The 18,109-nt window shown below is 44.4% G+C and overlaps 1 protein-coding gene across 1 annotated transcript in view; it reads left to right on the forward strand.

Annotated features, from left to right (window-relative positions):
- The window catches only part of LOC122789760 (heat shock factor protein 3-like), a 1,295,435-nt gene that overhangs the window by 815,320 nt on the left and 462,006 nt on the right, over window positions 1-18,109 (forward strand). The window contains exon 6 of the mRNA XM_044057197.1: window positions 11,652-11,713. Within this exon, the coding sequence (XP_043913132.1) occupies window positions 11,652-11,713 (62 nt within the window). The remainder of the gene's footprint in view (window positions 1-11,651; window positions 11,714-18,109) is intronic.

Genomic DNA, 18,109 nt, shown 5'->3' on the forward strand with positions numbered 1-18,109 from the left:
GAGGAAGCACATCGACTCCCCTGAGTCTATCACCTCTGACACTGATTTAGAGGATTCTGAAGGTTCCCCTCATTCCCCCTCTGAAGATGTCTCTTGCAGACATCCTCGAGATCTTAAAACAGAGGGGGAATTGGCCAGCCCTCAACCCTTCAGAGGATGAATCGGTGTATCTTGAGGCGTTTGGCTCTCGCCCTTCCACCTCCTGGGTGTCCCCTCCCTTTGACCCACTTATGCAGGTGGTGGCAAAGAAGGCCTGGGTGGCTCCTGACTCTGTGGACCCCACTCCCAGGAGACCTTCAAAGTTTATCACTGCCCCCAAGGACAAAGAATTTTTGACCAAAGGCATCTCTGTGGATGCTATGGTGGTGGCTGCAGCCACCAAGAAGGAGCTAGCAGATCCTTCAGTGCCTGTCCATCCTCCTAACAAGGAGTCTAGGACTATGGACAGGTACGGGAAGCGGATGTTCTCGTCAGCGACCTTTTCTATGCGCTCGCTGAACCACCTGTGTCATTTCACTGCCTCCAGAGATTTGATCAAGGAAGCGAGTGAAATGTTAAAGGACCCAACAGCTGCGGGTTTTCAGGATAGGATGAACTCTCAACTGGCTACCCTCAACTCAATAGTTAACTCCTCCATGCGCCTCCTTTCGTATGCGGCGGATGGAGCGAGTAGAGCGGCAGGTACAGGTGTGGCCTTACGTTGGCATGCCTGGATGCGGCTGTGTAATTTGCAGACCCTTTCAAGGCGTCCTTCACTAACTCCCCGTTTGATGGATCATCCCTCTTTGGTCCTCAAGTGAAGGAAACCCTGACTAGGTGCGAGACTGAAGGCAAGACTCTCTCTGCCGTGGGAGTCCGTTTTTCTACTCCTTCTAGACCTTACCCCAAAGGCCAGAAGGGGGGAAAGATGTGGTTCCGCAAACAATCTCAAGGAGCATTGCCTGACGCACAGAGTCGGTTCCCCTCTAGAGGCAGAGGGGGGAACAATAATGGTAGACGCCGCCCTAGAGGCAGAGGGGGCCCGCAGAATCAGGGCAGTCGAGAAACCTTCTCCGACAAGCCCTTTCAGCATCCCTGAGGTGTTGCCCGACTGTCCACCTTCGGAGGCAGTCGGGGGAAGATTATCTCTGTACCCGGAAGCCTGGCAATCCCTAACTCAAGACAAGTGGGTACAGTCTATCATTTCCGAAGGCTATACAATCCCATTCTTTCACATTCCAAAGCAATCAAAAAAATCCCTTCCAGACTTCCACCCAGTCAAAGGGAGCAAGCAGCGCTAGAAATATCAAAGCTGCTTGCAAAAAGAGCCATTCAACCAGTTCCAGCAGACCAACAAGGGTCCGGAATTTACTCCAAATTCTTTGTGGTTCCAAAGAAAACAGGGGACTGGAGACCCATTTTGGATCTCAGCAACTTGAACAAGTCTGTCAAGAAAACAAAATTTCGGATGGTCACGCTGCAGTCCATTCTACCCCTTTTGGGGCGGGACAACTGGATGTGCTCTATAGATCTCCAGGATGCGTACTACCACATCAAAATGAGCCGACGCTCCAGGAGATTCCTCCGCTTCAGGCTGGGAACCAGTCATTTCCAATTCAGGGCCCTGCCCTTTGGACTCACTACAGCCCCCTGAGTGTTTACCAAATGCATGGCAGTGGTCGCCTCTCATCTGAGATGTCAAGGATTCCAAGTGTTTCCGTATTTAGACGACTGGCTCCTTACAGCCCCCACCAAGCATCTTCTGCTTCTTGCCAGAGACTATACCTTTCACACATGTCAAACATTAGGCATTTCAATAAATTATGAAAAGTCTGTTTTGTCGCCTTGTCGTGTTATTACCTTTATAGGCGCAAATGTAGACACAGTCAGCATGTCAGCCAGACTCACAGAGCAGAGAATAGCAGACATACACAGACAAGTCTCTCTGGTTTTACAAAGCAACAAAATCAAAGTCAGATTGGTCCTGAAGGTATTAGGGATAATGGCGGCTGCTATCCCTCTTCTTCCTTTAGCCAGATTCCACATGAGAATCTTACAATGGATGCTCTTCACACAATGGTCGTACCACCAACTTCCAATGTCCCATTCCATTGTGATAACACAATCGTGCAGGAATCATCTTTCTTGGTGGATCTCATCCCCCCAACTCTTCCTAGGAAGACCCTTTGTTCCTCCCCCTCCGGTTGCTACACTGACAATGGACGTCTCCCTGATCGGGTGAGGGGGGCATTACCAGGGCAGGACGGTCCAGGGCATATGGCAACCTTTCGAACGCCACTTGCACATAAATGTCCTAGAGATGAGAGCAGTGCTTCTAGCGTTGCAAGTCCTACAAGACTCTCTTCCCAAAGGAACTATAGCAATTCAGACAGACAATATGTCTGTGGTGTGGTACATCAACAAACAAGGCGGAACCAGATCCTACCCCCTATGTCAAGAGGCACTCAGACTGTGGCAATGGGTGATTTCTTCTCAGCGGTTTCTGTTAGCATTCCCGGGAAGTCCAATGTGATTGCGGAAAAATTGAGCAGAGCTATTCTCATGCCTCACGAGTGGTCTCTGAAGAATTCAGTGTTGGACAAGGTCTTTCGAAAGTGGGGCCGTCCTTCCTGCGACCTTTTCGCTACTCCCCAAAACAGCAAGTGCGACGATTATTTCACCCTCTTTCCTCAACCAGGCCATCCCAGCAGAGACGCTCTAGTCCACGATTGGCCCCGGGGACTTCTGTATGCCTTTCCTCCCTTTCCACTGATATCTCAACTAATACAGAAAGGCATCGCTCAGAAAGCCTCCATGATCCTCATTGCCCCTTACTGGCCTCGACAGGTTTGGTTCCCATTTCTTCACCGTTATCTGTTGGAGCAATCCTGGCATCTGGACCCAGTTCCAGACCTCTTGACCCATCAGTCGGGTCAGTTGCACCGCTCCCTCCCTCCCTTCTCTGAACCTCACAGCATGGTTTCTCCAATTCCAGCTCTAGCCAGGCTTCCTCTAATATCTCACTCAGTTCGAGATATTTTAATAGCCTCTCATAAATCTTCCACTCGGAAGATTTATCTTAGTAAGTGGAAACGTTTTTCCTATTGGGCGCATTCAAAGGATATAGATCCTTTCACTGCTTCCATTCAATCAGTTCTAGATTTTCTAGCCGAACTTTTCCACTCAGGTTCGTCTCCTTCTACCATCAAGGTTCAAATGGCAGCTATATCTAATTTTCATGTTGGAGTATCAGAGTCCTCCATTATGTCTCACAAACACTGCAAAGCCTTTTTAAAGGGAGTTTTTCTCCTCAAACCACCTATCAGGGATCCTCCTCCTCTATGGGATCTCAACTTGGTTCTGACGTCCTTGATTCTCCCCCCCTTTGAACCTGCGGCTTCATGCTCATTGAAATTGCTATCCCTGGAAAACACTCTTTTTGGTAGCTATTACTTCAGCCAGAAGTGTCTCTGAAATTCATGCTCTGTGTAGTCGATCCCCTTATCTTTTGTTTCATAAGGATAGGGTGTCCTTACGTACCAACCTCTCCTTTTTGCCTAAGGTAGCTTCACCGGCAAATTTGAATCAAACCATTGATCTTCCTGTGTTCTTTCCTAACTATTCGAACAGATCGGAACAAAAATTACATTGGTTAGACGTTCATCGCCAACTTAGGTACTATTTAGACAGGACCAAACAATTCAGGAAGTCTGATCAACTGTTTGTTTCCTATGCAGAAGGCAAAATGGGCCTTCCAGTTTCTAAGGTATCTCTTTCTAGATGGCTTACTTCATTGATTACCTTTGTGTATGAAGTCAGACATCAACAGTTGCCAACCAAACCTAGAACTCATTCAACTAGAGCTTTAGCTACATCTATAGCTTTCCAAGACAGACTGCCTATTGATTCGATTTGTGCAGCAGCTACTTGGGCTTCTCCCCATACCTTCATTTCCCATTATAAGTTGGACTTTGTCTCTAGAGACCGAGCCAACTTTGGTTCCACTGTACTCAAGAGTTTGTTCCGATAGGCCACCCGGGACAAGGTGGTAGGGACGCGGTCCCATCCAGCAAGAATGAAGGTGAGATAGACAACTTAACATTTAGAAGTTATGTACCTACCATAACGTTCCATGTTAGTTGTCTTCTTCTCGCCTTCTTTCTTGCGTCCCACCCTCCTTCCCCCTAGCCTGGACAGACCTAGAGGAGTTTGTTTTGTGACCTTTATCCTTTCTAACATCTCTGTATAAGTATATATATATATATATATATATATATATATATATATATATATATATATATATGTTTCCTCAGTCAGGTTTAGGACACCTTTTAGTCAGCCTATAGAGGTGGGTTATCCCTTTTTCTTCCATATTGTGGGACTTTCCTAGCTGGGCCTAGCTTACAAACGAGATCTGAGGAGTTACCGCCTAGCATTGTGGGATATAGGGGAGCCTCGAGCCAGTGGAACTAGCTCTCGAGCTTTTAGAGTGGCCGAGTTGGAGCCGAGGTTCGGCTCCGAACCTATCCAGCAAGAAAGAAGGCGAGAAGAAGACAACTAACATGGAACGTTATGGTAAGTACATAACTTCTAATTTTACTTCTCTGTACTACTGTTGAAAAGCACTTCCTACATCAGCACTGCCTTTTTGTAGTACTAACTGCAGTTAACATGTGCCATCTTAACTTTGCATATTTGAGACATCCTTTCAATATAGAATTGCCACGACCATGGACTTTTTATCCATCGCTCAAGTCCAATTTAGAAATTAGATTCAATAAAGAACTGCCATGACCATGGACTTCTAATCTGTCACTCAAGTCCAATTTTGAAATTAGATTCACAGTGTTGCATTTAATTAGGCATTGCTGTTTATCGCAGGTGTGTAGATTTTAGATATTCAGGACTAGTTGGTCATTAAAAACCATTGAGGATACAGTCGGAGATTTGAATGCGTCGTTTGATGGATGTTATTTATCATTGATGCTTGCGACGTGTGTTCCAAAGGCAAATCAACTAACTGCTTTACTTAACTTACAAAATAAATAGAGAGTAAAAAATGCATTGGGAAACAGAAGGGATGTGGGAAATCAGATCATGAGTAGTGAGGGCCACCGCACAGAACTAATGATACAATTTCTGCCATTTTTTACCGAAAATTTGCGGAATTACAGGATGTAAAAAATCTGGTTGCGATAATACGCAAGTACTGAAGTTTTGACAGGAAAACTTGCCAATGTAACTTTTTTTTTCTTTGGGATCATGATTATTTGAGGTGATCGAGCAGGATTACAGCATTTTTTCATTTAAATCTTGATTTTAGTGCCATTTTGCAACATTTTTGACAGGAATTTTTTTTTATTAGTTTATTATTTATTTCATGTCTAATACTGTTATAGGCTGTGTCCATTCATTTTGACTGAAACTAGCTTTTTCTACTTAACTGGGAGGACTTTTGCGTGTGTATTTTGTGCGTGGAATTGTCACTGAAAGTGTTGTGTGGTGCAGTTTTTAGAATAATAACCCCCGCAGAAATAAACTTCAGATTGCTTTTGGAAACATTTTGCATGCTAAACATTTTTTGACAGGAATTTTTCATCAGTTTCTGATTTATTTCTTGTCTAATACTACTTTATGCAGCATCACTTCTTCTTTCGGCTTTTCCCGGTTAGGGGTCGCCACAGTGGATCAGCTGTCTGCTCATGATTGGCAGTGCAGTTTTACAGTGTCGAGTTGCCAGCCCGGCGCCCAACCTTCCACAGAAGGCACACATACACATGCACTCACACCTAGGGCCAATTTAGAATGTCCAATCCACCTACAGCATGTCTTTGGGATGTGGGAGGAAACCGGAGCACCCGGAGGAAACCCACGCGACCACAGGGAGGATATGCAGACTCCACACAGAAGGCACCCCAGCCAAGGATCAAACCAGGGAACCTCTTGCTTTGAGGTGACAACGCTAACCGCTGCACCACCATGGCCGCCCTTTATGCAGCATCACTTCACTTGGACTAAAATCAGCCATGGTTTACAAACTCAGGGGACTTTTGTGCATGTATTTTCTGCTTTGAACTATGTTACTGAAATTACTGACATTTTCTCAGTGCAATGTTCATAGTATCCCTACAAAAATGGTCATTAGATTGCTATTTAGAGGGGGAGGAAGGAAAGTACTAGAAATTATGTCTTTTACTGGGCTGACCACACTACTAGTATTTTGGTATTGAGCTGCCTAGTTTCTTTTTCCCTGCCTTGATGGACTCCAATACAGTGACCCCCCCCACCACCATCTACCCCTTGTGCACCTAAAAATACAGAATTAAGTGATAAAATATGCCTCAGCCTACAGCTTGTGATTCTGCAGTAGCCTTAAAAAGACTGTTTGTTCACTCGTCTTTGTTTGCTTCAAGTTCCTGTGATGGGGTGTTAGAACCATAATTGTGAAAAACATGAGAGTCAAGCACATTCTCCATGGTTGTACCAGTGCCTGGTTCAAGACTGAGAGAACCAAACTCTTTAGGCTGAGGGCAAGTCAGGGGTGCAGTGTCTGTTGCCATTGTTGATACACCTCCCCCAGAAGATTCTCCCACCTGTGCAGTACATGCCAAGAAGAAACGGAATGCCCATCATGTTGCAAGGCAACAGTCTCTGATTTTGCCAGAGTGGGTGGCTGTGTCTAGATCCATTCTTCAGGCAGAGTTGATTACAGGGTACAAACCCAGGTTACGAGTAACACTGGTGCTCACACCCCCATACAACCACCAGGGATCTCCTTTTTAAAAGGGATTTGGAATCTGATGTTTCAGAAGTGTCAGTCTGTTCAGTCAGCTTCCTGTGAGGATGAACAGGTGCAGAAACCAAAACAGATATTTTATTTTTCCCAAATGCTAGCTAGGTTGACATGTATTCAATTGGGAGCAATCTTCAGCTGCTGCCGAGGTCAGCAATGGTATATGATCTTTTGGAGGATGAGGCCCAGACATGGTGATGTTCCTTCTATTAATCCCGGTATTGCAGGATGTTTTAAGAAAGCTTGCAATTCTTCTCGATTGAATGAGTCTTTGTCTAAAAAATTCAGGGTTTGCTTGACCATGCCTGGTCTCCAAGTCCCCATATCTGCAGATCCTGTTGCTGTATGCCCAGCAACATCTTCCATCAGAAGAACTATGTCTTCATCATCAAACCCTGTCCCTTCAGATAAGCTAGGCAAAGTGGTTAGAATCTCAGGGAAGGAAGCTGGTGCAGTCTAGCATGGCACCCTTTAAGATGTTTATCTGCCAGTGTTTTATTTGGAAGCTTGTGTTGAAGTGTATGTATAGTTTTGATGAGTTTGCTGCATCTTTACCCACTGAGCAAAAAGTCTTTGTCAAAGATACTGTGTTCATTATTTCCCCAAAGTGTCTAAACTTGCTTTTAGGAGTGCCTTGGAAGGGGCCAATACTGTTTTTAGAAATGCAGTGACCCCTGTGGTGATTGGGTATTATACGTGGTTGCGTAGTCAAAACTTCTCTGATGAGGTAAAAATGAGATTATGAATGCTCCATTTGATTCTGATTGTGTGTTTCGTACAGCAGCTAATCAAATCCTTAAACACTAGGATGACAGTGGTAAACTGATGCAAGCGGTGTCTAGAATGTTCCATCTGCCCAAGTTTCCCTTCAGTGAGAAGAATAATTTTTGATGGCCCAGCAAACAGAAGTTCCAGCTGAAAAAATAGCCAAGGCACCAGTAGGAAATGGCAAGACAAAATGTATGCCCTAAGTAACAAGAGGGGTTCCTCTTCCAAAAATAATATCCCCCTCTCAACCTATGACTATGCCAAGATATGTAACCCATCTATCCCAAGTCTGCCTCTAGGTGCCCCATCTCAAACGTTAGCTCTCTCAAGGAGGCCTGGACATCAGTGCTTCCTACAAATGGGTGCTCAGCATCATTGGCAGAGGTTACATGTTGCAGTGGAAGGAACATCTGCCTCCATTCAAGGAGCTTCCCACTCTCTCATCAGACCAGAATTTGTTCCCTCCTATACTCTCGCAGATGCCGGAATCTTGGGTCATAGAATGGACCCCTCTTTCAGAAAGGATGCAATGTTTCTACTCCAGAATTTTCTGGCTCCAATAATAGAGCTGTTGTGGAAACCAGTGTTGGACCTATCCTTTCTGAATTCCTTTATTAATGTCCAAAGTTCAATATACTTAGCCTGCAGACAGTGCTTCCTCTTTTGCTGGGCTGCTGCTTCTTGGTGACCCTGAATTTCAAGGAAGCATATCACCATACCTCCATTTCTTAACACTTCAGTTGATGACTGAGATAGTTGTGTCTTATTTACATTATCAGTTCTCTTCATTGCCCTTTGGGCTATCCACTGTGCTCTGGGTGTTTACCAAATGCCTTGCTCTTGTAATGTTTCTCTGCTGGACTCTTGGCATTCATGCCTTGCCTTACTTGAACCACTTGTTGATCTGTGGAGAGTCTGTATCCAGGTGTCTAGAATCACTGGAGAAGGTATGTCCCTTTTTCTTCTTGCTAGGGTTCAGGTTGAACCTCTGGAAGTTGTGCCTGACACCTTTGCCAAGACTCGTCTTCTTGGGGTGCTTAATCAACTTCTATAAAAGGATGGCCTTTCTTTCCAAAAACAAAGTCGTATCTGAACAAATGGTGTTTCAGGAATTTTCCAGTAGGAATTTTGCTTTGGTAAGAGAATTCCTAAAAATTCTAGGACTTATGCTGCCCGTGATTTTCATGATACCACTGGCCCATCTCCACATGTGGACAATTCAGTGGTGTTTCTGGAATTGGTGGATCCAGCATCTACATTCCCTGGAATGTCAAATAACCATGCTGCCCTTCATTAGACAAGAGTTACAGTGGTATAGAGCACAGTCAAATGTTAATCATGGTCTTATCTTCTTCCCAACGAATCCAGTGTGATCTGACCAGATAGATTCTAGCAACTTTGCTTGGGGAGCTGTGTCAGTGGGAGTGGAAGTGCAGACAACTTGTTGGCCCAAGGACACATGGTGGCACATCATTGTAAAGGAAATGTTGGCAGTAATCCAAGTCTTGAAAGCCTTTCACTCATTCTGGACTCTGAGTCCGCTTTTGGTGGTTACACACAACACCTCATTGATGTGGTGCCTCAGCATTCAAGGGGGTACAAGGTCATAACATCTGTGCCAGTTGGCAGTGATGGCCTGGGAGATGGGTTTACAGCATTTTCTGACTCTTTACGTATCATACATTCCATTAGAGCAAAATGTCTTGGCAGACAGACTAAGCAGTTCCTGGGTAGACTCTCATGAGAAGCAGATGAAGGCAGTGGTGTTTCCAGTATGTAGCCCAGATGTGGGGAATACCGCATGGCTTTGTTCACCTCCTCTCAAAACATACAGCTGGAGAGATTCTGTTCCAGACATCCTTGTAGTCATGCTTTGAGGACACATGCATTATTGGTGTAGCAGCTTGGTCCTCTGTCCTTACTTGTGTGAAGCACTGCAAGCTGGAAACCTTTTCTAAATACAGAATAGGCTTTGCTCTCACGATTCTTCAGGGGCTCCTGGACCTTATCCTTCTTCCTCACAGGCTGGGTAAAGTTAAATCTACCCATATGCTAGTAATGCACTGTGTTTGTTGACATAGTACAGTTATATAAGCCCTATTTACCTGAAACAATAGATGTTCGTAGAACACACTGCTTACTGGCAGTACCCACCCACCATCTCTCTTTTGTGTGTGTTTTTTGATTTAGAACAGTGGGTGTTTGCAAGCTTGCAATTTCATTTCTCTTCCATCTTGATGGTAGAAAACTGAAAGGCAGTCCCTGCACTCTCAGCTGAGTGGTCCATCACACCCACAGACAGACAGGGGGATGAGCTGTGAGCTTTAGTAGACTGCCAAAGATTGGTGGACACTACTACCTGTATGTCAGTAAGGCAATGTGTTCTACGAGCATCTGCTGTTGCAGGTAAGTGGAAATTTCACAGCTGTACTTTCCATCAGTGAGGGCCACTGTACTAGTAAAAGTTTTCATCATATTTGTCCTTTTGAAGGCAAGCAGTAGTCTTGTATCATTATACTAGTAAACCTTGTCTGGTACTTGAGGCACTCGTATATAGCCTGTATTTAGTAGAAGCTTCCCTCTGTACTTATTGCTTCATGTCCTGCATCAGTATTTGAACAATTCTGTCTGTTTAGTACCTATTTTACCCTAACGGGTTACCATTTTCTTCCATCAAAACCAAACTAAATGTCAAGAGTGATTATGGTAATTATTTTAACCGTTTTTTTTTATTACCACATGTAATTTTTTTCTCCATTATTTCAGCTCTTTTTTTAATGTATATTAGTGAGTCTGACAAAATAGAGAACTAGGAAAGGTGAGACCATTAAAGTTAACAATGGTGAATTGTTAAAGGAACTAAAGAAAAAAAATGAATGTAAATATATACTGGTGTTTAATAATTCGCCATCTGGTGGAACTGTCTGATGGGGAAAGAATGATGTTGAATAAAGCTCATTAAAAGAGGTTTACTTTTAGATATGCAGTTTATCTTTTCCTGTTGTCATGTTGCTGTAATGCCCTAGCCTCTGTCCATCTACTCTACATGTTTTCTTTATGTCCAAGGTGCTAACTAATCTGAGGAAGTAAGTAATTTGACAGGCTCAGTATGACTGCCATATCAACCAACCAGCAAATTAGTAATTTAAAAGATCATTGATATGTTGCAGACAGTTGACACACTAGTACAGTGATGGTGAACCAATAACACGTGTCAATGACACACCAGCATTCGGCAACACTTAAGTTACCAAAGAAACTGAATGAACAAAAATACAAGAACTATGTGACCCCGCACTTGTTTATTAAAACTCAGCAACAAAGAAGTCATTAATTGATGTTAATCAAATCAAATGCAGTGTTGTTCCATATTTTTTCAGTTCAATTCAACATGACTATTAAATGTAGGGTCATTTTTGGTGCACAATTTTAAGCCCAATTTTCAGTACACATATTGTTTTCTCTATTGTAAGTCACTGATTTTTTTTTTTTAGTTTTTTAATACATAGCAGCACACATGATTGGACTGTACTTTTTTAAATAAATGAATATGTAAAGAATTGTTTCTCTTTTGTTGGAGGGAGGGGGTGACATGCCAGCAAAGTCAAGATAGGCATTTTCCAAATGTTTGACACGCCAAGCCCAAAAGGTTCGCCATCACTGCAGTGGTAAGAAAGTTCTGATGTTAAATCTCTTGATTGTAAAGCTGAATACAGATACTGTCCAAATCTGATAGCTATCTGTGCCATGGAGACTGAATGGAAGTGGATGTAGGAAAATTCTGTTGTCTGGATTGTTGCTGTGAAGGAAAAATTCTTTGTAATAACTTTGATATGGGCACTGATGTACATCAACCTGTACCCATAAGAGGACAGTTATTTTTGTTAGCTTTCCATCTGAAACACTTGTCTTAAAGTGTTCAGAATTTAATGTGAAAGGTCAGACAAATGTTTTTCACTGCTTTATAGTAAATGTTCTGACTTGGTTCATTATTTTCAAGTTAAGAAAGAATGTAGCTGCGATCCTCTGTTGAGACTAGTGTCTTGCATATTGTTCGAATAGTTTAACCAAGTTTTTTTTTTCTTGTTGCTTCTAATGTTTTCCTTTTCAGGTGATTCGGTTCATCATTGGTTTGCTTCAGACCAAAGTGTCACTTAGGGTTAAAAGAAAGCGGTAAGTAGTGAAGATTTTTAGCACTACTTCATAACTATTGTTAAGTGCCTAAGAAATGATCATTTATGAATGTACTAATGTTGAATGTCACCCTTAGGGAAATGCAGAAGTGCTTTATTTGGTGAATGCCACAATTACCAACAGAAGCGTAATTGGCTGTACCACCTGCCTGTGACAGTACCACTAAGTACCCCCCCACCCTCTTAGCTCTTAAAAAAGGACTTTTGCAAAACTATAGAATGTCATTTGTTTGGCTTCCTGCAGACAGTACCCAATCCACCCCGCTCCCAGCTGTTCAAGTGAACTGCAAAAAGAAAGAAAATCTGCTCCTTCTATTGGCACACCTGCCAGGTAGCCAGATACAGAACACGCCCTCCCCCTGTCTCAGCCAGTCAGGTCCCACTTCTGCACCATGACCCTTTTTCCTCTCATTTCACTACAAAACAAAAAAAAATAGATAGTACAGTTGTGTACAGTTACCATAAATGTAGATGTTTGAGTGTTCTCACTGCTGCAGTCATCACCATTGGGTTATCCATGCTGTGGTAGCCCTCAGTCAGTCCGAATATCACAGTCAAGGTTTTGTGCATCGGCTGCTGTCACATGCTGGGTGACATCAGGTCGTCTGAGCTATAAAGGAGAGCATGCAATGCCATTACCTCAGTTTTTCTTGCCTTAACCAACCAAAGAAGTCCAATTTTAATAATTAGTTGTCCTGGGGTGAGACCCCCATAGAAATGTGTCTCTCTACGGACAACAGATGTCAGGGTGAAGGAGGGAGGGAAGCATGACTGCAGCAGTGAGAACACTCGAACATCTACATTTATGGTAAGTGTACACAACTGTGTTATGTTCTTCATTTCTCGCTACTGCAGTCATCACCATTGGGAAGATTCCCAAAGCGGAGTAGAAGGGTGAAGGGTTGATAGAAACTTAAGCTTGGGTGAGCATGCCCTGCAGAATTGCAGAGGCAAACCCAGGCCTAGCTTTTGAGAATAGGTTCAGATGGTAATGCTTGGTGAAGGTGGGGACTTAAGTCTATGTGGCAGCTTCCAGGATGTCCTTGGTGGGTACCCCCCCTAAGGAATGCTGTGAAAGTAGAGGTTGCCCTAGTGGAATGGGTTCTGATGATCCTAGGAGGAGGTTTTCCATGCAAGGGCTAGCAAAATTGGATGCAGAGTGCTATCCATTTGGAAATGGTCTGTTTGGATATTGGTTTCACCTGTGCCCCTGTTTTAAAGCTGACCAAGAGCTGGTCAGTTTTCGTGAATGTCTTTGTAAGATCCAGATAAAGTCTGAGTTGCCTGTGCACATCCAAAGAACATAGTATCCTTCCCCCCTTATTCTGAGGGTTAGGGAAGAAGGTGGTCAGGTGGATGGCGTGGCTGAGGGTAACATCCAAAACCACCTTTGGCATGAAGGAGGGGTTGGTTCTCAGGGAGACCCTGTCTGCATGGAAGATGATAAATGGCTCAATGGCCATTAAAGCTTGAAGCTCTGACACTCTCCTGGCTGAAGTGATAGCCAGGAGAAAGGCAGTCTTCCAAGAGTGGTACTTTAATTCTGCGGATGCTGCAGGCTTGAATGGGGGCAGAGTAAACTTTTCTAAAACGTTCAGATCCCAGGCTGGGGTGGGCTGTCTTCTGGGAGGCCTGATATTAAAAGCTCCTCTAAGGAATTGTTTGATGAGAGGGTGGGAGAACAATGGCTGATGTTCATCGTGCTATGCTGCTGCAGTCATCACACTTGGGGTTATCCTGCCGTCAGGCGGTCTTGCAGTCGGCCCAAATTCCAAAGCCTTGGTCCAGCGTCGGTTGTCGTCGCTTCTTCCCTGACATCAGTGCGGCAGGGGTATAAAAGAGGCAGCCGACGCCATTTTCTTCAGTCTTTCTTGCCGCGCGGTGCCTGAAGCAGAAGCAGTTCGCAAGTGCCGGTCGGCCAGTTCCTGAGATTTTCGAACAGAATTTCAACCGAAGTCTTCTATAAAGCTAAGTACCCCGTTGGGGAAACTTTTCTTGCCTCAGACCGATGTCAGACAAAGTTAATAATTGTATTTCTTGTGGGAAGCAAATACCTCATAAGGATTTTCATTCTTATTGTATTCCTTGCCTAGGCCCAGACCACGACGTTTCTGGTTGTCGGTTTTGCGCTAGGTTCAATAAACGCACTATTAAGCATCAGGCTGATACCGCCCGACATTATTTTGGCAGAAAATTCAACTACATCATGTCGTTGGAACTTCTGACAACTGCTATGTTTAAAAAACACAAGGACAAAGACAGGCAGCCTAGACCTAGACCAGATACCGAGGTCTCGGTTAGGCCTGCCGCCGGATCTCCGGTATTCAGTGAGGCGCCTACGCAGCCTCTGACTACCGCAGATTTAGAAAATATGACTACCTCTCAGTCAGAATCTACTGGGCCACTGGAGCCAGTTCCTCCTCAACTCGCGGACGCCAACCCTGGCAGCGATCCAGAGACTATGGACAGGCCTTCGATTTCAGAAGGTGTCTTTAAACCGACGACTCTCTCCGTTAAGTCGTACGCTAAGCTTCCAAAGGTTAAGAAACCGGGTCCACAGACTCCCACACAGTACCCTATGCCTAAAAAACAGATGCTCAAAATGGCGGAGGACCTGATTACCCTTATCAGAGGTTCCAGCCCCCTCCTGACAAAAGGCCTAGACTGGAGGAAGATTTACCTCCTTCTGACCAGGAATCCACTTCCTCAGCAGACTCTGAGGAACAGGATTACCCCTTCCCTCTCTATGAAGACTGAGATGCTGAGGAGTCTATTCCCTCTGTTTCCCCCCCTGAAGACTTCTCTTTTGGGGAAACCCGGCACACCATGAGAGAGCATTTCCACTGGGAAGGACAAGATTACTCTGACTCCAAGAAAAGACTCCGTGAGTTTCTTCTTCTACCTCAGCATAGACCCCTAGCCATTCCTCCTGTTTTAGACATTCTGGATGATGTCTACACTGAATCCAGTCTAAATCCAGATTCCTTACCTCCAGCACCACCTAAACCAGACAGATACTATCGAGTCCCTGACTCTCACAAGTTTTTATGTAAAAGCCCTGCTGCAGACCCAGAAACCATTTCCCAGGGTCCCAAAGGGGTAAAGGCCTCTATTGCTAAGAATCCACTACCTGCGGAAAGAGATTCCAGGGCATTAGGAAGTTGGGGGAAAAAAGTGTATACCTCTGCCACTTTGGCCATGAGGGCATTAAACTGCCAATTCCACATGATTAAATACCAGCAGTACTTGCTTACTCAGTTAAAACAGAAAATGATCCCTCAAACAGATCAACTAGATTTCAAAGGGATGCAAGATTTGTTGCATGCAGCAGAACAAGTGGGAAAACATACCTTGCAGTGTGGTTTTGATTCTTTGGAGGCCTCATGTAGAGCAGCGGTCACGGGGTCTGTAATACGTAGACATGCTTGGCTAAAAGAGCAGACCTTACCAGACCATGTCAAAGCAAAGTTACTGGATGCTCCACTGCAAAAGGATGCGTTATTTGGTGTCAAAGCAGAGGAAGTTTTAAAGAAAATGGAAGAAAAGGCAAAATCAATGCAAACAGTTAAAGATTTTTTACAGGTGCAACCTCCTCGCTTCAGCAGAAACTGGCCATCAAAAAACTGGTCCTTTCCTGCTTCAGACAGGCCCCAAAGGGGCAGGTACAGATGCCCTAGGGGCAGAGGCGAGGCACAAGGTACCTTCAGGCCTAGACAATGGCGAACAACAACTCAAAGAGGGGGAGACGACAGATCTCAACCCTTCAGAAAACAAACTCAATGACTTTCCTCTTCGCCTGCCAAGCAAAATTGCCCAGGCAGCACCTCTAGGAGGAAAACTGGCTCTTTTTCCACAAAATTGGCACATCATAACAAAGGACAAATGGGTTCTGGATATTATTACCCGAGGCTACATATTTCATTTTCACACTTTACCACGGATGAGAGGCATGTCAAATCTGCCAACAAACCAATGGGCAGAGGCACAAATGCAAATTTCAGCTCTCATGAACATGAAATCAATTCAAAAGGTACCTGCAAAAGAGCAAGGTCAAGGATTTTACTCAAGACTGTTTCTAGTACCAAGAAAGGACAAAGCCTGGAGACCCATCTTAGACCTTTCAATTCTAAACACGTACCTGGACATACCCAAATTCAAAATTCTCACACTACAGCAGCTTCTTCCCATGCTGGGCAAGGAGTCTTGGCTGGTAACGTTGGACCTCCAAGAGGCATACCTGCATGTCCCTATCAGACAAGATTGCAGAAGATACCTCAGATTTTTGGCAGGCACAACGCATTATCAATTCTCTGCATTGCCCTTTGGCTTATCTACTGCGCCCAGAGTATTCACGAAATGCCTGGTATCAGTAATTGCATACTGCAGACAATGAGGAATACAAATTTATCCATATCTGGACGACTGCCTGATCTAAGTGGACAGCAAAGACATCCTACTACAGCATCTGGCATTTGTAACAAAGTTGCTAAGTTGCCTAGGGTACACAGTAAACAAAAAGAAGTCAAAACTAATACCCTCACAAGAAATAATTTTCCTGGGTGCCAGCTTGAATACAACGGCCCAGATGGCTTACCTCATGCCAGACAAGCAAAAACAACTGGCTCAGTACTTCAAAAAGATGGCAACTTCTACCCAGCTCACTGCAAGGAAATTCCTGCAGGCATTGGGGTACATGGCATCATGCATTCAACTAATTGCATATGCAAAGCTGCATATGAGAAAACTACAATGGTACCTAAAAAGTGTATGGTCCCAACACAGACACAGCCTCGAAGCAAGTATAACTCTCATTCCCTGCCTTCAGAAAGAGTTTCTATGGTGGGCTCAAGCATGCCAAGCAAACAAGGGCCTTCCTTTTGTCTTACCTCCAGCAAACCAAACCTTGACAACAGATTCATCAGACTACGCCTGGGGTGCACACATGGCAGGACAATGCATACAGGGCAAATGGTCTGCAAACCAAAGGCAACTACACATCAATCAAAAGGAGATGCTAGCTGTAAAAAATGTACTAACAGCCTTCAAGGACCTCTTGCATCCAGGACAACTTCTAATAAGGACGGACAACACCACAGTTATGTGGTACATAAACAAACAAGGAGGAACGCACACCTACCCACTATGCAGACAGGCAGTGGACTTGTGGAACACAGCATTAACTTACCAAGTACAACTGCAAGCACAATTCCTGCCAGGAAAGGAGAACATATTGGCAGACGAATTAAGCAGAAATTTGACAGACCCTCATGAGTGGAGACTACACCCACAAGTATTCTCAATGATAATTCAAAGGTGGGGACCACCAGACATAGATCTGTGTGCCGCAACCAACAATTGCCAGCTACAGAAATTTTGCACAAGGACTTATCATCCCCTGGCCTGGAAAGTGGATGCCCTATCATTCAGTTGGACAGCATTGTCAGTCTACGCCTTCCCACCTCTGCCTCTACTGACCAAGGTATTACTGAAAGCCAGATCAGAGAGACCACAGATGTGGCCAGTCCGGACCAATGAGGATCGTCAGCACTGGTACCCACTACTACAAAACTTGACTCACAGCCCTCCATGGATCTTACCTCAATTCCCTCTGCTGTTAACCCAACAAAACTCTCAGATCCTTCACAGTCAACTAAGGACCTTAAATCTAGCTGCATGGAAAACACCTTAAATTATCAAACAACACTTCTCTCAAAGGACGTCCAGCATGTCATTTTGGAGGCCAGGAGGCCCAGCACCAGAAAAACTTACTCAGACAAATGGAAAAGATTTTGTGTATGGAGCCAGGCCAGAAGGTCTAAATCCTGGCATCTCAAATATTCCGCACATACTCCAATATCTAACTGAGATGCTACACAAAGGCCTTTCTTTCTCATCCATAAAGAGCCATGCTTCAGCCATTTCAGCTCAATATGATACGGTTCCTCCCATTTTCTCTCATCCTTTGCTAAGGCAGTTTCTCAGAGGGGCAAAAAATATAAGACCCCCCAGAAAACCACCAACTCCAACTTGGGATCTAAATTTTGTGCTGGAAAAGTTAACACTTCCTCCTTTCGAACCAGCCTTTTCAGCAGAGCTTCACTACTTGTCATGGAAAACAGCCCTGCTGCTGGCTATCACCTCAGCATGCAGAGTCTCAGAACTGCAGGCACTTATGGCAGTGGAACCTTTCATCATTTTCCATCAGGACGGAGTATCTTTACGCACCAACCCTTCCTTCATGCCAAAAGTAGTATCCAGTGTGGCTCTCAATCAGACCATACACTTGCCCACCTTTTATCCAAACCCACAGAATAAAGGAGAAAGACTCCTTCACTCTTTGGACATTCACAGACAGTTACGTTACTATTTGGACAAG

Source organism: Protopterus annectens, chromosome 15.part0 (genome assembly GCF_019279795.1).
Source record: "Protopterus annectens isolate FY-2018-M chromosome 15.part0, PAN1.0, whole genome shotgun sequence".
NCBI classification, from domain to species: domain Eukaryota; kingdom Metazoa; phylum Chordata; order Ceratodontiformes; family Protopteridae; genus Protopterus; species Protopterus annectens.